General features: G+C 36.7%; 1 protein-coding gene across 1 annotated transcript in view; it reads left to right on the top strand.

The window, feature by feature from the left end:
• Nucleotides 1–25,497, top strand: part of LOC120634815 (lachesin-like) — a 199,890-nt gene that overhangs the window by 23,874 nt on the left and 150,519 nt on the right. The window contains exon 2 of the mRNA XM_039905628.1: nucleotides 1,098–1,305. Within this exon, the coding sequence (XP_039761562.1) occupies nucleotides 1,239–1,305 (67 nt within the window). The 5' untranslated portion in view covers nucleotides 1,098–1,238. The remainder of the gene's footprint in view (nucleotides 1–1,097; nucleotides 1,306–25,497) is intronic.

Below are 25,497 nucleotides of genomic sequence, written 5' to 3'. Positions count from 1 at the left end.
AGAGAACTCGTTCGGAATTTAAAATTAAAGTATAATAACGTTTTCTAGACTGAGCCTATAAAGCCAGTGAGCTTTTTTTTGTTCTTTATTTGGTAGAATTTAAAAGCCTTTAGTTCACCACAGAGAAAAATATGATTTTAAATATAATCTTTTGTTCCAAATTACATTTCGATGCATATACTTGGAACTGGTACTAACATACATAAACTAACATATCTTAAACCCATTATAATCGCCCGGTTACTAAATATTATGTAAATACATATTTAGCAACCCGGCGTGCCTTATCTCCTTTACGTGCGTATCTGGCAGAAGTTGACCCGGACTATCTGTTTTATTACTCTAAAATAGGAGCACGCTATGACTATTGATGCAGTTTCGAATGCACTCTTAATCAACTTAGTGACCTAATAATAAAAAAAAAGTTTACGACTTCCGCAATATGCACAGATGAAAAATTATTATAATTTAAATTTGGAACTCGACCATTTATTGGTGGCTTTTTTTAAATCGGCTTCTTATAATTATTTTCGATACGCTGCGTTTTCAGAGTTCGTTATAAGGAGAGTGCAAACGGGACTCTCTTACTAAGCTTCTGCAGTCCGTCCGTCCGTTCAACTCGGTTTGTCTGTCTGTGTGGTGTGCCTCATGAACTTTAATAGGGAGTTGAAATTATCACTGTATTTCTATTGCCGCTAAGTACAACTACAAAAAATAAAATTAAGAAAAGTTGAAAATCGAAAATATACAGCGTTTCATATTATTACACCGTCCACGGGTTTGAATGTTAATTAATGTTAATTAAAATCGGAGCATAAGTATGAGCAAATATGAGTATATAATAATCACATAATTATTGCGACGAAATTTCAAAAAATACTCCATCGCAGAACACACAATGCACGCGAAAAAACGGAACGCAATTTTTATTATTATCATAGAAAATAAAAATACATTTCAAAAGTGAAATCAAAAAAACATCCGCACGTTTGGCACAGATTCAAAATGGATTTAAAATTGGAACACATTTACAATATATACCTTTAATACTATATTTATTGTCTGCAGCTTCTAATATTTTTATTTTTATTTCACAGATCAACAAAACAAAGTGCCTGATACGAAGCTAGGGATGTGCCTTGTGTGACAGTGTTACCAGTGCCTAGTACTAAATATATTTTTTATATTTAACGTATTTCCAGTGATATTAGTTAACCGGTATACAAAGTGATAACAGAATGGAGTTGAAAAGGCTATCTATATGCTTGGCGCTCTTCGTGTTGGCCTACATCTCACATTGTTCAGGTAATACTTACTTTTTTATGAATTTGTCTTATCTATTGGTTGGAAAGTTACAAGCCAGGTGTATTAGGTACCTACGTTTTATCTTCAATATTTAACGAAGGAAGCCACACAAACAAATTATAATGATACGCATGCATCTCTAAAGATTATTAAGACAAATTAATAAGACTGAATGAATAGGCTGCATAGTCATCGATCTTTGCCTGTTCTGGAGGGAACCTCTGAATTTAAATATTGATTGAAAACTTTTTTTTTCTCGGCTATAAAATGGAAAGGAATGGCGGCGGTTTAAAATTGGCACATTTAGGCAACCTTGTGTTTTTAAATGAATACAACTATGGTGATATGTTTGTATGTTCGCGATTCGTCTCGCCATTAATTTCATTACACCATTTTAAGATTTTTTTACTGGGATAATAATGAACATAAATATTATGTAAAATATTTATGTTCATTATATATGTCATATTTAGAAGTAAGAATAATAGTTATTAAGTTACCACTATTGTGTATTAACTTACGAATAAACTGTTTATTATTCATTGAAGTTGATGTTAAACTTAATGTTTAAATTGATTATTTGGTCGATGTTTTATGGTTGCAAGCGCATTTACATTAATCACGAATTATACGATCTCTTTTAAACTAAGAATCTAGTCAAATACGCTCAGGTTGCCTTTAAAAGATCACTTTTAGTGATAAGGCCGCCTTTGAACCCTAGCACTAAGTAGTACTATTACTTTTTTCCTTGTGTTTTTCCAATTGTGTTGCGATAAAGTTTTTCTATTCTATTTTAAACAAATGATTAAACTAGCAGAAACCAGGAGGCACAAATAGCCATTTGCTATACTCTGCGTAAAACAGGACATTAAATCAATAAATATACTACGACAATACACATATCGTCATCTAGTCCCAAGTGCGCCAATCGGCCGTCAAAGGACATTGACCAATTGTTAAGTATTGTAAAGTCAACATATCGAGCGAAGCGTGCGTAGAGAGTATATTACGGATGATCTGTTTTGTGTGGAGTATGAAGATTGTAGAAATTATAAATTACACCGTACAGATTCTGTTGCTTTCGCGGTATATCCTCTGCCAAGTAACGCTTGCTTCTATCCAATAGCACTAATGCCCCCAAAAAGGTTGATAGTCTGCAAACCGGAAGTCAAAACCGGACAAAAACCAAGAGGCTGGTGGATTGAGGATGTGCAGAAGAACGAGAGGGTCTTGGGAGTTTGAAGGGAGGTGTTTCTGACCACCTTAATTTTTTTTAATTCCACTACAATAGAGTAATTTGTTCATACCTGACCGTTTATTTAACATAGAGACTATACCTGCAATCACACCTGATGGTAGATGGTGATGCAGCCTGAGGTAGAACGCGCTTGTCTCGGGAACATTAATTAGATTCTACCCCGGGCTCCGGCACCCCGAGTTTTTTAATATTATTATTTGTAAATGCATTAGGCTGTACGTAAGCAATGCCTTTGCCCAGATTAAACACATAAACAGAAGAAATGCCAAAGGCAGGTTTATAGTCTGTGTAAATATTTGAAAGATATGTAATCTGTGATATGCCAATTGGCTCGAGTACCGTTGTACCTAGTTTCAGACAATTCCAGGCTAAATATAAATGAGCAACTACTGAGTTCCTTCGGTAGAATCGGTCTTCCGTTTTGTCGGTGGAGTCACTGCAAACAGACGGACTGACGATTTACAAATGAGAGAGATTAGAGTACTTGAAATAAATAAACTTTGAATTTTAATATATATCAAAAATATTTATTCCGACGATACAACAAAAGCTTGTGATCTATTAAAACTGTTATTTAACGCATGTTAAATCAGGAGATTTAAACATCTATGTGATCTATTGAGATTGTAATTTTAAGCAAGTAAAATAAGAAGATTACATCCGGTTTGCGATTTGTGACAGTGTTTTATTTAAACCGGAGCGATTAAATTCCAATTGACCGTGACTGAAGTCAAGAGAGACACGGTCAAGAGAGTTTTCATTTTAAACGTCTTTTGTACATTGGACTAGGGTTTTTATATAACTCCGCAAGTTAACTCTTAGCTGTAAGCTCTTAACCTATGACAGACCACTGCTAGACCGCAGACCTCTCCCAACGGCAGGGTCTGCCCATAATAACCACGCTGGGCAGACGGTTGGGTGGTTTCAGTAATAAATAATAAATACTACGACAATATATGATCACCTAGCCCAAAAGTAAGCGTAGCTTGTTTTATGCATGCAAATATAGCTGATGTCTCATTACCATCCGACATCAGAAGTGGGAAGTCTCATTAATATCCGACATCAGAAGTGGGACGTCTTTTAAATATCCGAAGTATAGGATAGCGGGTTTTAGAGAGTACACCCAACACGCTGATCCAATGTGGTTACAATCTCATGTAGTAGTAAATGATGATGCAGTCTGAGATGGTCGCGGGCTACCCGCAGTATGGCAGTTATATTAAACCGTAACGATAAAACGCTTGGCCGTACGTCTTTGCTAGGGTAACTAGCCACTCACATTGCCCCTGCTGAGAATTGAAACCGGGGTATATAATCATAAGACCCACACTGCACTCTCAGCACTGCACCAGAGAGGCTTTGGTATTATAGAAACCTGGCTGTATTGGCAGATCTAACCGCAATTGTTTTTACAAAACGTAAACCCACTCGTTTTGTGCCATATGTTGTATTGTACACCTTCGTAATAATAGGGTAACCATAATGTTTGTATAATAAGGACTAGCTGTTTTGCGCGTTCTTCGTCCGAGTTTATTACGGTTTTTACAAATCCCGTGGGAACCGCTGGTTTTCCAGCTTGGGCTTGAGACAATGGAGGGGAAAGGTTAAAAAATTATCTTCTCCCACATCTTCATCAACTCTCAGAGTATTGGCGCACAAGTGGAAATAATATACTGATGTACGGGAGCTATAGTGATATGCTCGACCGTAACAATAGGAAGATCTACCTCCGAGCGGGTGATCATGCTCGGGGACCGAGGTCCGAACTTTCCTTTTTGGAAGTTGTATATATAGACATTCTTAGTGAACACTTCGCTAGCGCGATGTAGGATTTTAGAAGCGCCATCTAGTTATGTAATGTGGAGACCGCCACACTGATAATATAATATTTGTAATAATAAACAGGGCTAAACTTCTCCATGCTCCCGTGCTTTAGCGGGTGGACACGTTAATTATATGTTTTGTATGGGGATATAATCAGGGGATATAATTTTTGTGTTCATACGATTCTTAGATTTATATCATAAATCGTGGTCATTCTATTGTTGAACCTACGCTCATTAGCCATTATCTGGGCCAGTGATCGGCAGATGAATTTTACTGACTTACCAAAGGATTTCGCTGAACATAATTTACGAAAGTTTCAAATCAGTCTTATAGTACCAGGGATAAGCGCGTTTAATCAAACACACATAAACTAAACTCTTTATTGTTAGTGCATATTAAGTAAACTATAAAACACCTTTTTTTCGTCTATATCGCTCCCTGACCCATAAAGTTAAATAAGAATCTCGGTTAGAAGCAGGCGTTACTTTGCGGAATTCCATGATATATTATGAAAATTAAGCTTAATTTGAGTTAGAATTTTGTTCTTAACAATTATTCATTGTAAAGTCAACATCTCATGCTGCTCCTGTTTCAGAGCGAAACGTGCGCATTGCTGAAGGTCTGTTTGGTGTGAAGTATAAGATTTGAGAATTTATAAATTACACCATACAGATTCTCCTGCTTTTCGTGGAGTATAGCAAATTAAGCTTAATTTTCATAATATAAATAAATCTCGACAATCATTGCGATCCTTGATCAGTTGCTGTGTGAAAGAACAACAAACCAATAATCGCACTTTTGCATTCCTCATATAATATTAAGTAAAGATAGTACTTACAATTAATTTTCGATATAGTCCTCTCATTAAACGAACGATGTTCTGTTAGTTTTTATCGCATGTCATCCTATAAAAAACCTAACACCCGATCGGTACACAAAAAATACCTTTGATCGAGTGTGACAGCTGTCATGTTGACAAGTTTGTTTGACGCGAGCTGTCAACGCGAAGGGCTGTTCTAATCCATTAATAAAAGCACAGATTATCCGCTTATTAGTGATATTTTAAACAGGTTTTAGGGATTGATAAAAGGGTTTTTGAAAAGTTCGAACAGTTTGTTTTATTATATTACACGCTTTACTCTCTGCGCTTGCGCATTATGTGAGTTTCCGTTATAAGCAGCAAACGACAAAAACAGCAGAGCAGAAGCCTTTCTACGATTTTTAAGAACTTTAATTCTATTTTTAAGAAAATACAACTTTTTGACGACCTCCCGGGCGCAACGGTGAGCGCTGTGAATTTAAGTAGGAGGTCCCGGTTTGATTTGATTCCCGTCAGGGCCAATTCGGGAATTTATATTTTCTGAATTTTCTCTGGTTTGGTCTGGTGGGAGGCTTTGGCCGTGGCTAGTTACCACCCTACGGACAAAGACGTTCCGCTAAGCGATCCAGTGTTCCGGTACGATGTCGCGTAAAAACCGATTAGGGGTATGACTACCATGCTCCCTAACAGGTTAGCCTGCTACCATCTTTGACTGCATCATCACTTAACACCGGGTGAGATTGCAGTCAAGGGCTGACTTGTAGTGGAATAATAATAATAATACTAAACCACGACTAATATTGAAGCAACACAAACCACTCCATTTTAGTAGTGTTTCTCGAACAGGTTAGTCATTCCATTTAGCAGTTGACAGTAATTATATTACCTCTAATGTTCTAAGTGTTTACCATAAAATGGGGAAATGTTAGTGAGCTAGCAACATTACGCGGGTGTGACGTGAGACGTGCGCGGGGCTTTTTTACGGTTTTTGGGCACAATGCATTGCATGCAATAATAGCTGAATGAGGCACAGAACACACAGAAGTACGTTCTTAATTCCGTAGAGTTAATGAATGAATGAATGAATGAATGAATATACTTTTATTGAAAACCACAAAAATAACAGCGGTTACAATTTGGCGGCCTTATAGCTTCATAGTGATTTCTTCCAGGCAACCAATGGCGAATAAAACAAATACACTACTGGGCACGGGTCTCCTCCCAGAGTGAGAAGGGTTGGCCCGTAGTCCACCACGCTGGCCAAGTAATAATAAAATAATAAATATACTAAGAAAACACACACATCGCCATCTAGCCCCAAAGTAAGCGTAGCTTGTGTTATGGGTACTAAGATAACTGATGAATATTTTTATGAAAAATATACATAAATACTTATAATATACAAATAAACACCCAGACACTGAAAAACATTTATGTTCATCACACAAACATTTTCCAACTGTGGGAATCAAACCCACAGCCTAGACTCAGAATCAGAAAGAGAGTCATTAAGAGGTACGTGCCGGGGCTCAAACTCGGTCTTCCGGGAAGGGAAACCGAAACTTATCCACCAGGCTATCACTTCTACTAGGTGCTAGTAATATCATGTTGCAATTAGCTAAAATCCAGGCGTTGAACTAATTAAGCCAAGTAGTTAATGTTTCTTCTCTCCTTATTATGTACACAAGGATATGTATTATGTTTAGGTATCGGCATAATTTATATATATACTAGCTGTTGCCCGCGACTTCGTCTGCGTTTGATTTTGTATTTCGATGTGGCATTCAATTTAGTTGTAGTTCTAAAAAATTTAAAGTATTCAGTATCGCTAAGTCTTAAATGAGGGGTTTTCTGCTGTTTGCTGAGGAGTTATCTATCTCCAACCACATCGATCAGATCTACACAAAGTTTAGGCAAAATGAAACATATTATTATAACCTCTATAGTATAAAAATAAGTATTTAAATCGGTTATAATTTGTCGGAGTTATGGTGTAAAATCGTCAAACACTTTCATCCCCTCTCCCAAAGGAACCGACCTTAATGTCGGGATAAAAAGTATCCTATATTACTTCTAACACTTCCAAGAATTTGTGTACAAAGTTTTATGAGGATCGGTTAAGTAGTTTTTGCGTGAAAGCGTAACAAACAAACTTACATTGACTTTTATAATATTAGTAGGGATTATATAAATTGTATACGTTGCTTTGTTATAGTTTTCTTTTTTATTTCTTTGTTGTGGTGTGCAATAAAAGTATATCCATTCATTCATTCATTATGTAGCATGTATTTATTAGTGTGTATATGTATATATGAACATATATAAACATATACACACTGTTTTAGTAGTGTTTATATATATATCTGGGAGAGATCACTATAAGTGATGAGGTCGCCTTTTGCTTTTTAATTATGTTTATTTTGTCCTGTACGTTTTATCCGCTCGAATGCTATAAAGTTATATAAAATAAATTAGCTATTAGCTAGGTGGTGGAGTTCAAGAACCTCTCCAATTAATTAGGTACCTACCTGCCTCATTATCGGGGCATTATCGTAACGCGACACATTTCTGTGGCACACATATCCAGTTCTTATGGATGCGGCGTTTATATATTGACAGCCAGTTGGCGCAGTGGGCAGCGACCCTGCTTTCTGCGTCCAAGGCCGTGGGTTCGATTCCCACAACTGCAGAGGTGTGTGTGATGAACCTGAATATTTTTCGTATTTATGTGCATTATATTTATAAAAAATATTTATCAGCTATCTTATTATCCATAACACAAGCTACGCTTACTTTGGGGCTTGATGGAAATGTGTGTATTGTCAAAGTATATTTATATTTAGTGTATTTATTTCGCTGAACTATGTCGGTAACTGGGTTTCTCTTAATGATAGACCAAGCAAATGGTCCACTAATGGTTAGTGGCAGTCCAACGCCTGTTTAACAAAAGCGTCCAACCAATTTGTTGGACAAATATAAATACGTTGGTAAATTAGGTTAAACGTTTTCACTGAGCGCGAAACTTTACTAAAATAACCTTCGTTAACTCTACGTTATAAAACATGGAAATAATGGTAAAGGGTTTTAGCCAGTTAAAATATTAGCTAAAGGAGAATGACCAGCACAATATGGATCTTGGCCCACTTCCAAATATTTTTGTGTCGCGATAAATGTTATCATAAAAGAAAGCTTGATTATTCTTTTTTAATTCACAAAAATATTTTTTCGATTGGGAACACAGATTCAGAGAAAAACTATTTTTAAAGAATATGTTAAGTTAGCTTTAATGAGAGTCACAGGGCTCTAAAACACAACACTGCAGTAGTTTAGCTTAAAAGGGGGAAATATATTTATCATCTCAACTCGATGTGTGTCTGTGTATGTGTGCGCGTGTGTGGATGTGTGTGTGTCAAATATATAAATTAAATAAATTTAATTTATTTTTAATTAATTTCTTGATTTTTAATAAACAATTCTTTTTAGAGTAACACTCAATTAAATAAGTCCTTTTTATAAAGTGCACCTGATTTTTTTACAAGAATACACAACTTATAAATATATGTGTATCTGTAGAACTACAACTAAATTGAATGCCAAAGTCAACTGTTCCTATGGGATGCTTTGGAAACAAAAACAAACCCGGATAAGCTACTATTATAGAACCAAAATCTATTTTTAAAATGTAGTTTATCTGTCTCTTTATTTTTTTTTTAATGGCTTGCGTTTTTACCAATTGGGTACGATTTACTTCGCCAATGTCACGTGGTATGGAGGAGACACGCTTTTGAGAATGATCGGTGAAATATGAGGAAGACCAAATTTTAATCTTGACGCATTTAAATAAGTAGCAGATTTTTTGCTTCTCCTTTATGAGTTAATTTCCAACAGAAAAACAGATAATTAGAATGTTAGTTTGTTGGAGATAGGAAGGTTCTTACATATATATTTACAACTTAATATTATTACACTTAACATATTTACATAGGAATCTACAGAATGGGCTAAACACAGACATTAACAGACACTCAACATTTAGAGGACGAGGAACTTGGACTGGGAGAACATCATAGAGGGGATGAAGGAGTTTAGGGCAAGAGAAGAGGATATGGGAGACAGTGCCTTCTTCCAAGCCACATTCACATATGGAGTGATCCCTTATTCTAATCTTATGTCTCTTTATTTCTGATTAATCTCCGAGATGTCAGAATAAACTTGGACAAGACTTCCACAGACAACTTAATTACAAAGAGAGTAATATAGGTTACTTGTTTAACTTGTTTAGTTTTCAACACAGAATTACCACATCCATATGTCGTGTGAATGAATGAATGAACGAATGCCGTCTCGTGTTTTAGAGGCGGGAATAAAACGTTTATCACTCACACACAGTTATCCGATCGGCTGCATTTCCATTTGATAGTGTTACGACATTTGTATGTTTAAATATAAATACAATAAGTTTTTTTTTTTATCGTTCAAAATAAATTGTAACAAACATTTTCCAACATAATTAGCCATCCCCTTAGAATCTTTGCGTTTATGGTGAGGATGGCGGGTTCGCAAGTTTATATCTTTATGAATGAAAAAAACAAAAATTACAGCCGCCGTAGACCACGCTGAACTTTTATTTGAAATTCAAAATTAATTTGTTTTACCTATTCTTACTCTATTAGCACGTTTGAAACGTCAAGTCTGTCTGTTTGTAGTGACTCTACCACCGGCTCGGAAGACAGAAAATTGTACATGGCCTGCGGCAGGGTGATTACGTATCTCACGAAAAGTGTTGTCAAGCTCACTTCTGATTCTTTTGTACACTCAAAAGATAAACATCAGAGCAAAAACCAATAAAGTAAAAGTAGCCACTCTCCGCCACATGCGTGAATAAATGCAGACAATAGATGTGACGGACTTACGTTCTGGGATATTTTCCTAAAATTCGACGTACGCAGGACGTTTGACAGGCATAGTCGCAAGATACGCCAATCACCCTTGCCCGTCTACTCACTATGTCTTCCTTATCCGTTAAAGCAAGTCACATTTAATTCCTAAATCGCACATAACTTAGAAAAGTAACAGGCGTGTGCAGGAATCGAACTCGAAGGAAAACGAAGTTTAACCACTGGTTTATCACCACTCCTGTTCCATACCTTTCGAACACAGAACCCTAAAAAAATAAGATACTCTGAGTTTAAGTACCAATAAAGATGCATTATTGTTTTGTGAATTACGCAAGCATTACTGCGATACTCTTTAGCGAACAATCGTCTGCATTACAATAAACACAATGCTTCGTTCACTTAATCCGCTCACCCATTCAATAAATCAATCATTCAACAGTCAACTGACCGTACCGTACGTGATCGAAAACGGTAATACATTGTGGCTAAATTATGAATAGAATAATTGTATTTTCTGGGTTTTCTGGTGAATTCAAATTCAAATTCACTTACTTCAAGTAGGCCTACTTTATAAGCACTTTTGAAACGTCAAGTATGTATGTTTGTGTGACTCTACCACCGGTTCGGAAAGCAGATTCTACCGAGAAGAGCCGGCAAGAAACTCAGTAGTTGCTCTTTTCCAACATCAACATTTACAATCATTTTGCTATCTTGCGGGAGATGAGAGCGAGGCTGGCTGCTTCCATTCTACCTTGTCATTGAGGAATTCATCAAATGTATAGTAACCTCGCTGTACTAGATGCGTTTTTACACATTTTTTAAATGTATGCATTGGTAGGTCAAGAATTTCCTTAGGAATCGTATACTCAACCCCACAAAGGAGTTCTGCACCTTTCGCAGACGATATGCAGATATCACTGGTGATTAAGAAAACTCCTGCAAGAACGGGCAGAGTACAATTTCCGGAGTGAATTACATATATTATGTTCTTCATCAGCTTCATCAAATTCGTTATCATTGTCGCACGGGTGGAAATAATATCCAAATTATATACGTGTGATAATAAAAGGGGGAAAACTTCTATTCACCGTTGCCGAGCTTTGGCATGTGGACACGAAAACTTTATCGTCGTAATAGCTGTTGCCCGCGACTTCGTCTGCGTTTGATTTTGTTTTTAAAGTATTCAGTATCGCTAAGCTTTAAATGAGTAAAGTAGTATATATATATAACATGTGACTGCCAATTAATTATAGACAAATAATTTGCAATAAAATAAAATTGTGACTATAATTTAAGATCTAAGCTATCCTGTCTCTTAAGTTGGACCAGACCGCTCACGGTGAGCAAATTTAATTTTAAATCGGTTAAGTAGTTTAGGAGTCCATCGCGGACAAACATCGTGACAGGAGATTTATATATATTAAGATATAATCGCTATAAATATGTAACGTGACAAAACTTGTTAGGTATATAGTTTTCCTACTACTCTAAAATCAAATTAATGTTAAAATGATTCAGGTGTCTCTAATCGGGCAGATAATATAAAATGAAAAAAGTCTCCAGTACGAGTTATAAAAAACTTAAGGATAGGCTTTGTGAGAGTTATAAAAAGACTACCCTTAAGTGTTTATAACTCGTTCTGGAGATTTTCATCATTTTATATCATTTGCATATCCTGTCCATCCCCTTTATGCGCCACTGATCATTTCTAGGTAGGTACTATGACAAACTAAAAAAGTTAAGTTTAATTTGTATGCTCCGCGAAAAGCAGGAGAATCTGTGTGGTTTTATTGATGTTAAACATCTATAGGCGGTGGGTAAACCTGATTGTTGGCGTGGCGACACAGTGTATTTTTGTATTACGTATGTTTTTTTTTTCTATTGTTATCCTGCGATCAGTCCTTGACTATGATGATAACAGATGTGTTTATAGATATTTTAATTATTTTATGATAATTTTCCATTGGAAAATGTCATATTGAGGAAAGACTGGTTTAGCATTTATCTAGGTCTAGTATTTCGAAGGTAACAATAAAAATGAATATTAATTTTGTAATAAAACAGTCATTATTAACCGAGTTACAAAAAGGAGTGGTTATCCATTTGGTTGTATTTTTTTATTTAAATTGTGAAACTAATTTGTAATGCTTTATCTTTTCACTATGCAATATCTGCAATAACTTACAGAAAACAATTACGACGTTTTACATCTGCCAGGCGTCCCGTGACGGCTTACATTTTTTTTATAATTTCTTCAATCTTTATACTCCACACCGATCTTTGGCAATGTACTCTCTACTCATTTTGCTTCGACACCGGGGCCTCATCAAGAGATGTGGATGTTACAATGACTATTTAAATGTTAAGATCATTTGCCCAGTTACTGCAAGTTTAACTAATATCAAGTAACTTTTATTCTTCAAAACAACAACATGAAACTGTTCAAAGGGCACTCAATCCAAAACTACTAAAACCCAAGCTAGTACTTGTAACTCGTTGAGCGACATTCCCTCGCCCAACCAGCTGATTGCGATATGGTTTCACAATATTCAAATCCATTTTGTAATCTCGCTGGTTATGAACATCATAAGTTTATGTTTGCCTGGTAACTTCACAGATGAGTTAGTACCATATTTGAATGACTCATCCAATCTTATTTAACATTTATTCTAATACTTACTGTAAATCTAGGGATACTTGTGAAACGTCAAGTCTGTCTGTTTGTAGTGACTCTACCACCAAAAGTTTCGGAAAGCAGATACTATTGAGAAGAAGATGGCAAGAAACTCAGCGATTGCTCTTTTCCAACATTAACTAAATTTATTTTCAAATTTTTTTTCATCTCGTTAGATATGAACGCGGAGCCGGATGCTTCCGAGCAAACTTTTCATTGTATTTCTTATACATCAATAATATAGTAACCTCGCTGTAATGAATGTAATTTCACCATAGAATTCAGAACATACAGAACCCTCATTCAGCTATCATTGCATGCAGTTCATAGTGACTGAAAAACGCACTTCACACCCGCAGAGTGTTGCTAGCTCAGTGTGGAGCGCGCTTCCCTAGAAGATGCCTATTCACTCTTGATTTGAAGGTACTCATATTGTAGGCAATGGGGAAATGCATTCCAGATCCTAGAGGGTCAGAAAAGAAGATGCGAAGCGCTTCGTACGCGTCGGCGGTATATAGACCACATAAGGATTTATTTATTTATTTATTAGCTTGTCAAGGGAAACAAACAGTATTATTATACATAAAAGTAATGCCGTATTTTTGTATCACATAGACCAATGAAGTTTCCACAACTTGGTTATACATATAACACGATAACATTAACCACAATTGCTTAGGAGTAAGTACCTAGCAAGCAATTATTATACAAAAAAAAAGAAAAAATAATAATAATGTAATTAAAACAAAAATTAAAAACAAAAACTTTAAAGCTATAGTACTTATTTTGTCATAATAAATTTTCTGAACGTGCCAATTTTGACATGAAAAATGTCCGTCTCACAATATTTGTTGTTAAAAGCATGCAGATACTTACGGTGCCTCGCGGTTCGATGGTGAAAAGGCGAGTGGGGAACTAGATCAAATAGTTCTTGAGCACACTTTTCGAAATCTATCCTATAGAATACCGAAAGGCAGGCAACCTAGGTGAACATAATGGGAATCCTTGATGAAAAATTTTCATACAAGGAAAGGCTAGCATACTTTAAAATGCACTCTTTAGAAAAACGCATGGAACTTCTAGACCTGCAGTTTGTTTATAAGATTCTAAACGCTAAAATTGACTGTCCTCATTTACTATCCAGTTTTAGATTTAGGGTACCTGTTAATTATCCCCGTAAACCTATAACTCCACTCTGTCCCCCGTTGCGTAGAACTGTTCTTGGTGCCAATTCCCCTGTTCCAAGATTATGTAAGACCCTAAACCACATTAGCAATGAAGTTGATATTTACTCTGACTCGTTGTATAAGTTCAGAGATAAGATATTTTTATCATGGACCAATTGACCCTTATTTGCTGTACCTTGATTTATTTTTTAGTGTGCGACATATGTTGTTATTATATTCTCATTCACGATACCTTTTGTTTCATTTTATGGTGTTATTGTATATTTTCATATGCTGTGTTTACTTTTAAGAAAACATTACACTTAAATAGAATAGTTAAAATTTTAAAAACGGTTGTATTAGTGTAAGTGTTTGTAAGTAAACCTAATAAATAAAATAAAAAATAAAATAAAATATGATACCTAGACCATGAAATTAATCCTATCTACCTGAGTCCTCATGCCATTATTGCAAGCCATTGTTCCAAGCGGTTTGGCGTATATGGTATGATGATAAATATTAAATTATCTGTAATCAGATGCGTTTGATGCATTATACAAGTAAACTGAGTCATAGGAAGTGCATCTTGTTTTTATAACGAACCTAGCGTGGCTTTGTAACTTCAGCGCGCGAAAACAAAAACACGTTTTGTTTTCCCGCGCTAAAATTCAAAATGGCCGGTGAGTACTTAATGCGTAGTCACGACTGTTTTTTTTTAAATTATTATTTTAGGGAGCGTGGCAGTTACGTTTAACCGTTATCGGTTTGTACGCGACATCATACCGGTAGGCGGTACGCTAAATCGCTTAGCGGCACGTCTTTGTCGGTAGGGCGGTAACTAGCCACGGCCAAAGCCTCCCACCAGACCGAAAAAAAATATCCACGTAATAATTATTATGATTAGCAACTTTCGGTTTAAAATACTCCTGTTGAATAAATAAAAGTTACGTAATTCGCCTCCCACCAGACCAGACCAGAGAAAATACAGGAATAATATATTCCAAAATCTCCCCTGCCGGGAATCGGACCAGGGACCTCCAACAACGCTCACCGCTGCGCCAGGGAGGTCGACACACAGTTGTCTTCATAAAAACGTGATTTCCTAAAATATGTAAATAAAGAATTAAAAAAAAATTATAAAAATAACCTACATATAGAATATAAGAATAATCCACGCGTGCCAGCTGTATTATAAACCATTGGTTTGGCACGGAGTGATGGCAAGAGACCTGATGGTAGGACGCTCGTTCCGTGGAGGCTGGGAAGGTCGCTTGTCTGGCATGCCACGTGTGTTATAATATTGCACACCTTAGCTGCATCACACATCCAGGCCACCTCGTCAATGTTGGTTGCGGCTGCTACCAGTGCCGAGCAGGCCAAGAGGCGCAAATATGACAACATTGATAGCAGTTTAATTTTTGTGCCTTTTGGAGAAAAGGGGGGGAATCTTTGTCCGCATCACCCCCGAAATAAATAAGTTACAAGTACAGAATTTAAAAAAGACAAAAAGAAGAGAAAAAAATTACAAAGTATAATTATAATGACTAGGAGTAGAGGTAGGGTTAAATTTAAAAACAAAAACTTTGTTATCAGTAAAATGGTCTACTTTTGGCGCGTTTTTAAGCCCGGAAGACGCTTATCAGAATTTCATAACAAAGATGAAAAAAATTTCTTCGTCCTCTACTACGGTCTTTAATGATTTCGAGATGTGATCGAGTTTAAGTTGAATAAATAAGAAAACATTGTTATGTTGTTACGAACATAATATGATTATTTTTTTCTTAAGACGGCAACTCGGCACTATCACACTCCCTAACAATTAGCCCGCTACCATCTGAGACTGTATCATCACGTGAGATTGCAAGTAATTATACTTGAAATGTTTCAAAAACGTTTGTATATGCATTAAGAAATATTTTTTTTCCTATTTTTTACGTAAGCGCGACATTATTTTAGAATATTCTTTTAACCAGATAATACCACGATAATATTTTGGGATTCGTAGATATGGGATTCAACCCAGTTGCATGGATCGTGGTCACGACGGGACTGCGTAGACACGAGATGTCAAGTTGGATGTCACGGGCAGAATCTGACTACCCGCTTTCGTGTTCTTTTTGTCGGTATTTCACGAACTGTTCGACACACTACACTGACAGCGTCACTTTTAAATTGAGAAGCTGTACGATGCTTTCTTGGTTTGCAAAATTCTACCACTAAATTCCACACACTTCTTTAAGTGCTCACGATTGAAGTTTTGGAAATATTATCGTGGTATGTACCCGTAGAACTTTAATGAAATGTTGATTAATCACGAAAACCTTAGTTTTTGACGTTCGAGTGGCGCAGTGGGCAGCGGCCCTGAGTCCAAGGCCGTGGGTTCGATTCCCACAAGTGGAAAATATTTGTGTGATGAACATGAATTTTTTTCAGTGTCTAGGTGTTTATCTGTATGTTATAAGTATGTATACTATATACTATATACTACGACAATACACATATCGCCACCTAGCCCCAAAGTAAGCGTAGCTTGTGTTATGGGTACTAAGATGACTGATGAATATTTTTATGAATAATATACATAAATACTTTAAAATATATATATAAACACCCAGACACTGAAAAACATTCATGCTCATCACACAAACATTTTCCAGTTGTGGGAATCGAACCCACGGCCGTGGACTCAGAAAGCAGGGTCGCTGCAAACTGCGCCAATCGGCCGTCAAATTGACGTATGTATATTATTTTGAATGTATGTATATTATTCATAAAAATATTCAACAGTCATCTTAGTACCCATAACACAAGCTACGCTTACTTTGGGGCTAGATGGCGATGTGTGCATTGTCGTAGTATATTTATTTATTTAATATCTTATCTATCTTTTTCTTAAATCGAGTACCATTGGTAGTCGTTTAGATTTATACCGCTTACAACACAATGGCTTTGCTTTAGTAGGCTGTTTGTTTAGGACTTAGGGAATAGGGAGCGAACCACAAACACGGTTTATCTGTAGCCTTACTACGAGATTTTCTCGCTCGCAATCGAGGAGTCATTTTAGAGTATTCAGTTGCTTGAACATAAAAATCAAATGAATCTTATTCAGACTGTCCCGGTACGATGTTTACCGATTAGGTTACATATAACTGTATTACTTCCTAACAAGTTCTTTCCTGGACGGCCGATTGGCGCAGTTTGCAGCGACCCTGCTTTCTGAGTCCAAGGCCGTGGGTTCGATTCCCACAAGTGGAAAATGTTTGTGTGATGAGCATGAATGTTTTTCAGTGTCTGGGTGTTTATATGTATATTTTAAGTTTTTATGTAAATTATTCATGCAACACAAGCTACGCTTACTTTGGACTAGATGGCGATGTGTGCGTTTTCGTAGTATATAAATTAAGTATATCCCTATCCCTATCCCTACTTCCCTACTTCCCTACTTAATATTATAAATGTCAATGTAAGTTTGTTTGTTACGCTCTTACGCAAAAACTACTAAAAACCGATCCTCATGAAAATTTGTACACATATTCTTGGAAGTGTTAGAAGTAATATAGGATACTTTTTATCCCGACATTAAGCTCGGTTCCTTTGGGAGAGGGGATGAAAGTTTTTGACAATTTTACACTATAACTCCGACAAATTATAACCGATTTAAATAATTATTTTTGTACTATAGAGGTATGGTATATACTATGTGTCTCACTTTGCCCAAACTGTGGCTGGAGATAGAGGATAGAACTCCTCAGCGGACAGCAGCAAACCCCACATTTAAGGCTAAGCGATGCCGAATACTTTCAATTTTTTTAGAACTACAACTAAATTGCCTCAATCAAAAACGAAATCAGACGCAGACAAAGTCGCGGGCAACAGCTAGTATATAAGTTACCCCGCACCAGGTGCAGTCAAGGGCTAACATGTATTTTAAAAAAAAACCACCGCATGCAAATAAATAGACCGGTGCGGGCAATGCATAAAATTTCATTTGGGCTAACATCTTATATTTATATATATATATATATTTTGTGTGGGTGTGTATGACAATGAACTCCTCCTAGACGGCTTAAATGAAGGACCGATTTGAATTAAGTTTTTGGTATACGTTTGGAGGGTTTAGATTCACAAATTAGCCCGACAGATGGCGCTGTGGTCCGCTAGTCTATATATAAGTGTTTAGTACCTAATATTTTTCCAAATAAAGAATTCGAATTTGAATTTGCATTCGAAATATATACTTGTGGGTAGGCAAATAAATCGTAGCTCAAAATTCGTTTATTGTAACATCGCTGCTAAAATAGTACCTAGTACTTCTACTATCTAAGTACTAAGTATAAGTACTAACTACTATTCCCTGCGTCAGCCAGGCTAAGTGCTGAGCAAAGAGAAACGGTGACGCAGTGCTAAAAATACCCGCCCTTTCTTTGCACAGTCGGTCTCTGGGGCATTGGGGACATTCTGGGAATTATGTCACACTTAACATCGAGACTGGTGTGAATAAGCATATACTCTGCTAAGGCCTATGTTAGACAAAGGCTCATTTGCTTTAATACGAGTGACCCGGAGAAATCAATGTGACAGCCGTTTGGCGCGATGGGCAGCGACCCTACTTTCTGTGTCAAAGGCCGTGGGCTCGATTCCCACAACTGGAAAAATGTTTGTGCGATTAACATGAATGTTTTTCAGTGTCTGGTTGTTTATCTGTATAAGTATTTATGTGTATTATTATCATAAAAATATGTATTAGCTATCTTAGTAAACAACACAAGCTACGATTACTTTGGGGCGAGATGGCGATATACATGTACACACACGTTAGCATACCTAGTTGAAGTTCAGTGAGAAGTAGCAAATACCAATTACCTATTTAAACAGGATGCTAAGACCTCAATAACATGATATAACATCTTAATCATCAATTATTAATAACAGTGTAAGTGACATTAAATCGTAATTCTATAACGAATTAATTAAGTTACATTTATTTTTGCTTTCAACTTAAATTTTATTGTAACTTTTTGTTTAATTAATTTCCAAGTTGTGTAACACGTAAACATTGTTATTACTTATACCTACCTCTAGTTATTAAATAAATAAATCCTTCTATAAAATGCTCAAGGTAGGCAGTGACTTTGTGCATGTATGAAGCGCACGCAGAGCACCGCTAAATTTAATCTGGCATCTGATAATTTTGGATTAGATCGATTATTAACTTCGGACGTTAATCAACATCGCAAAATAAAACAAACCCGTTCGTACTAATTGACCTTAACCTTTTTTGGGTTAAAGATTTCCAACGAACAAACAAAACGAACAACTTTCGCCTGGCATCGTTTGTTTGGAAGTGTTTGCACACTGAATAACTTGCCGTTCTTACCAAAAAAAACTATTTTTTCAAAAGACTAAGGTGCAGTCTCTTGAAAAAATAGGTTTTTTAGCGCTTGACTGTAATCTCACCCGTAGGTGTGAAATTGTAACGGGCTAACATGAGGTCCCGGGTTCGTTTCCCGGCAAGCACAATTTGGGAATTTATAATTTCTAAATGGCTTTGGCGGTAGCTAGTTACCACCCTACCGACTAAGATGTGCCGCTAAGCGATTTAGTGCTCCGGTGCGATGTCGCGTGGAAACCAATAACGGGTACCACTACCATACTTACTAAATTCTTCATAGCTCAAGATTAACTCGACTGTGAGATGGTGATAACAAAAAAAAACCTGGTTAAGTTTGTTGTGGGCTCTTCTTAGACCAAGGCACGATAGGAACCCTCCTAGCTTTAGTTTTTAAGTTAACGAATGTAGTTATCACCATCACTAACATTAGTGTAACATGTTAAATGTATGAACGCTTCATAAGTGCCTGTGATAAGGTCTACATGAATAAAACATTATTGAATTTTGAATTACTTCCTAACAGGTTAGCCCGCTACCATCTTAGACTGCATCATAACTTACCACCAGGTGAGATTGCAGTAAAGGGCTAACTTGTAATGGAATAAAAAAAACATACAATGTTTCGCATTTAGAATATTACTAAGCCGAGTTAGGGTGAACCACAAAAACATTTGACTTAATTTGTTATTTCAAATTCCCGTTAAATAACTCACGTCATATCCCTCGTTAGGGATATTGTTTATATTACACGCACATAATTCACGGTTTTTTTTACGCCATATTGTTTGTTTGGAATGCTCACGCGCAGCTGTTTTGGGGTATTTTTTCGATGCACCTTCAAATTAAAGAATTAGGGAGTACTTATTTTCAATATAATTGTTAAAAATCCCTAATCTTGAGTTAACTTTTTAAAGGGTAAATTACAGATTGCCCTTCTATACGGTGATAGCCCAGAGGTTAGTACTTCGACTTCAATTTCCTATGTCCAGCAGTGGACGTCCATTGGTTGATGACGAATAATTATAGCAAATTAAGCTTAATTTACATAATACCTGCTATTTTAGACTGCGTCATCACTTACCACCAGACGAAATTACTTTCTTGTAGGGAAATAAAAAATGTACAATACTGAATACGCACGCACTAAAGACACAGTTCCAAATTTCAAGGTGAAAACGTTACGTCACTATACATGAACAATTAATATCAATGAACCTAGGAACTACCTATAGATTGAACGAGCCACTTAGTTGAATTTCAAAGTCAATGTCAAATGTCCTTTAATAATCTACGACACGATAACTATACGACAAAGTATCTAAAGACATGACACGGTCATTATATGTGAAAAATTCAAAAAAATCCATATTGAAATACCATCAACACGTACGAAGCGTTTTGCTTCTTCCTTTCTGATCCGCACCGCAAAGGCCTGGAATGCCCTCCCATCTTCCGTCCTCCCTGATACCTATAATCTGGTTACCTTCAAATCAAGAGTGAATAGGCACCATCAGGTGTGATTGCAGTCAAGCACTTGTCTATATATTTAAAAAAAAAAAAAACATTTTTTTCAAGGCCTAATATAAGCACTTTTGAAATCTCAAGTATGTCTGTTTGTAGTGACTCTCCCACCGGTTGTTACCACTACTGCTCAATATTTCAAAAAACTCTCGAAAATTTACTTCTAGAAGTCTATCCGACATCCCAACCATCAAGATCATCCCTCTCAACAAGAAGAGGCCTAAACATATCCTTCACGACAGTGACGATCAGTTTACTACTGACAATGCTCCCTATCAGAACACACAATCAACCTCTGCACAACGTTTTTGCCGGCGAAGACGAGGTCCCCGAATTCTAACGTCATCCGGACGTGGGCTCGCACCACGTTTTCGGAAGCGTGCGGACTATTCAAATCACCGTCCGTAACCCTTTCACTCCGATCGTCGCCTGAGCCGAGGTTCGTCCTCACATGAGGCGCCCTCAGGCCGTCGATCCCTTCGCTTCTTCGAGTCCTAGGGTTCAAACTCTTCCTGGCAGCGCCCCATTCCGAGGCTCGCCAACGAACGGTGAAAGCGCTCAGGCCGCGATTGCCAGAGACTCGCAGGTTCAAATCCTGTCGGTTCCGAAAATTTTTATATGCATTTTAAATTTATAAAATTAAAAACTGGTAATATAAAAGTCATCGAAAAGTGCGTAAGCGATGATTTAAACGATGACAATAACTTTGTATCAATTCCCCGCACCCATTTATTTTGTAACTTTTCATTCATTGATTGAAGTCTTCCGGGTTGTGAATTCATTTTCAAGGTCGTTTGTCTTTGTTTATTTTGCCCGGCTCTCTTGTCTTTAGCTTTTAGATTACAGATTGTAGCCCAGTGGGTAGGACTTCGACTTCACTTTTTTGGGGGATATATAATGTTCTTAAAGGTGTGGGAAGTGTACCAAACCCGTCTGCCCTATTATTGCTATTGGCTATTGATAAAGACTCCTAAACACTTTGGAAAGTTTTGGAAATTGCGCGTTCGGTTATAATGGTAGACTACTTGAGATACCATTTGCCATCAATTTAGAGTTACCGTTAAAGCGAGCTACCACATTTACATTATCAGTAATGCAAATCTCAGGGAATTATTCGTAACCACCACCCCACCGATATACTGTCACTTCCCAATAACACAACGGTTTTTGGAGATCAATACGAATTTTGTAAAAACCGTGTACCAAACTGCTGAGTTTCTTGCCGGCTTCTTCTCGGTAGAATGTGCTTTTTTTAAATTGAGCTATATATTAGCCCTGGACTGCAATCTCACCGCAGTAAGTGATGATGCAGTTTATGATGGTAGCGGGCTAGCCTGTTAGGGAGTAGTACTGCCGTACCCCTAACAGGTTAGCTAACATCTTAGGCTGCATCATCACGATTGGGTCGACAGCTATCTTGTAGTATCTTTAATTGTAATTTAGCTTTAAATATTTATACTTTACAAGCTTTATATTAACTGACTAATAATTAATTGTAAATAATTTATAAGAATGACTTTTTACATTTTAATGCATGCTGGGATAACCTGTAAATAGTTGAACATTTACTATGTGACTCATTCCAAAAAAAAGCAAGTTTTAATGTATCTACTGTTGGTTGTTCATTATAAATAAATAAATAAATGGTGCAATGAAATAAAACATTCAGAACCACTGAAACGCTGCGGTTCACGCTTGACTGTTAAGTTGCGTCGCTGATTCATAATCGCGGAATGCATGTCGAATGCATGCGTGAGGGAGAGTGAACGGTCGAATGCATGTGGATGCAGTTTGAGAAATACTGACTTCACCGATTTCCAAAAAAGCATGGAGGTTTTCTTATTATTACCCCTAATTAACCCCCGACGTAAAAACGACGGGGTGTTGTAACTTTGACGTGTCTGTGGCATCGTAGCTCCCGAACGGTTGAAACGTATTAAAACCGGGAGTGTTTTGTGCTGTTTGATAAGACACAGACCTAGGTGGCCGCCATTCGCCAATCACACAATGGCGAATGATTTTTTTCTTTGTGGGGGTAACCTAACCTTACATTTATGTCAAAGTCAAAGTCAAAAATATCTTTATTCAAGTATAGGTGGCACTTTTGGTGCGTACATAAGAATCACACGGTAGTGAGATGATGGCGATAACCACATTCGTAAACTTAAAACTAAAGCTACGAGGGTTCCAAACGCGTCCTGGTCTAGGAAGAAGCCCGCAACAAACTTAGCCGGGAGTTTTTTTTTTGTTATTACCATCTCACAATGTCATTTAAAATTATTAGATATATAGATAAATATGTATATAATATGTAGGTATATTTGTATTTTAATGCTCACCTACCTTGGAGCTACCACCTCTCTTTTTGAGCTGTGTTTTACGCCATCGGTTGCATAGAAGAGATAATAAATAAATAAATAAATATTTTACGACAATACACACACCGCCATCTAGTCCCAAAGTAAGCGTAGCTTGTGTTATAGGTACTAAGATAACTGATGAATATTTTTATGAATAGTATACATAAATACTTATAATATACATATAAACACCCAGACACCGAAAAACATTCATATTCATCACACAAACATTTTCCAGTTGTGGGAGTCGAACCCACGGCCTTTGACACAGAAAGTAGGGTCGCTGTCCACTGCGCCAATCGGCCGCCATAGAGAACGCTATGTAGCAATAAGGCCGCCAAATTGTAAACATTGTGTGAAACTTTTATTTTTAAAAAAATCTGTATTTTTATTTGGTGTACAATAAAAGAGTATATATTTATTCGTTCATCAAAGTTATAACTTTGTACGATTTAAGCCAAACTTCGGGTACGGAACCCTAGAAAGGAACGGGGTTTAAAATAGGATAAGTAAGGTACTACAATATGCGTTGGATACACGTGATAAATATTTGTTATGCCTACCTATCTACGTGTTGTTGGGGCAAATATTTGACGCGGCGTGTGCACACGTACACGCAGTTACACGTGTGTGGAATACACGCAGGTGACTTTAGTTTATTGTGTGTACATAACATTTATCTGCGTGCTCGGGTCTAAAAAGAAACGTGTGACAATCTCCCTAGCACCGTGGTGGGGTAGGTCTGTGTTGGAAGTTCTGGGATCGATGTCCAGTATGCGCAATTTGAAGAGTTTTCCTTCACCATTGAAGCAAGTGATATTTTAATCACTTAAAACGCACATAATTTAGAAAAGTTAGAGGTGCGTGCTGGGATTCGAACTCGGCACCCGGAAAGTGAAGTCGAGCTTCTACCACATGATTACATGAATGGTTTACAGTGTCTGTCTGCTGTATATAACAATTATTTATGTATATTATACATAAACAATTATTCATCAGTTATCTTAGTACCCATAATGGCTACGCTTATTTTGGGCCCGCGCGACTTCGTCCGCGAATGAGCCGACTTAAAAAAATATTCGTATGTTATCGCGGACTATTTTATAAAACTTTATAGAAACAACAATTCCGACCCTTCCGATATACTACATACTTCCGTCGTTTGGCGTAACGCTTACCGTTCACGCATCGCACGCATCAGAATCTCTGAAGAGATTCCAATATAAATGAATCCTAACTAGATCGATTTATCGCCCTCAAAACCCACTGTATACTAAATTTGATGAAAATTTTTGGAGTCGATTCCGAGATTCCAATTATAATATATATATATATATATATATAAATATATTTATCGATAGAACACGAATAAATGTCATTTTCTAAAAATGAAACCTAGCTAGATCAATTTATCGCCCCCGAAACCCCCTGTATACTAAATTTCATGAAAATCGTTGATGAAATTCCAATTATATATATGTTATTTATATATGGGGGATTCTTATCTCGAAGGACCTAAATATGTTCAGCGCTGGTGGTGCCTTGTGCCACCGGGCATTCAGCCAATCAGCGATCGCGGGAACGGAACCATAGTAAGCAGGAGTGAACTCAATATTACCAGTTGCAAAAACTGTATAACTATGGTTTGAATACTGAACAATATATATATATTAATTGCCAAATCTTACATCTTTTAAATATATAAGATTTGGAAACTTTTCACAGTGGCTAACTAATTTTAGTGTCAACTAAGAATATAAGACCAGAGAAAGACCATAGTAAGATTATAAATTTTGTTACCCTTTCCTGGGATCGAACCACTTCCACTTGAATGAATGCACGCACACTGCGCCAGAGGGGTTAAAACATGTCAAACTGGTTTTTTGCTTCGATCAAGTGCAATGACGCATACATCATAAACTGTGGGATTTGTAGCGAAGTAGGTGAGTAGGTGAGAGATATTATTTATGACCCCACACTCAAAATATATTATACCTCAATATTATCGACGTCATTGGTACTTGACAATCTTTTACGAACTTTAATACAACGAATAGGTAAGTGGGTGTACTGTACTGTAATGCAACGTCAATATAACCAAACCGGAAGGGAACAAGACACTCTTTTTTAAATAACCTAACCTAAAAACAAAACAATTCGTTAAAATTCAAGTCAACTCAACATTACTTTTTGATAGTCGACAAAGTTTTGAGTTGTCATTCATTAATTAAAGGTATTTTCACTTCTCTTGATAATTGAAAATTCGTTAGAAA

This window comes from Pararge aegeria, chromosome 25, assembly GCF_905163445.1.
Source record: "Pararge aegeria chromosome 25, ilParAegt1.1, whole genome shotgun sequence".
Classification (NCBI taxonomy): Eukaryota; Metazoa; Arthropoda; class Insecta; order Lepidoptera; family Nymphalidae; genus Pararge; species Pararge aegeria.
The sequence above is the reverse complement of the archived record's forward strand: the minus strand, read 5'-3'. Positions and strand labels throughout refer to the sequence as shown.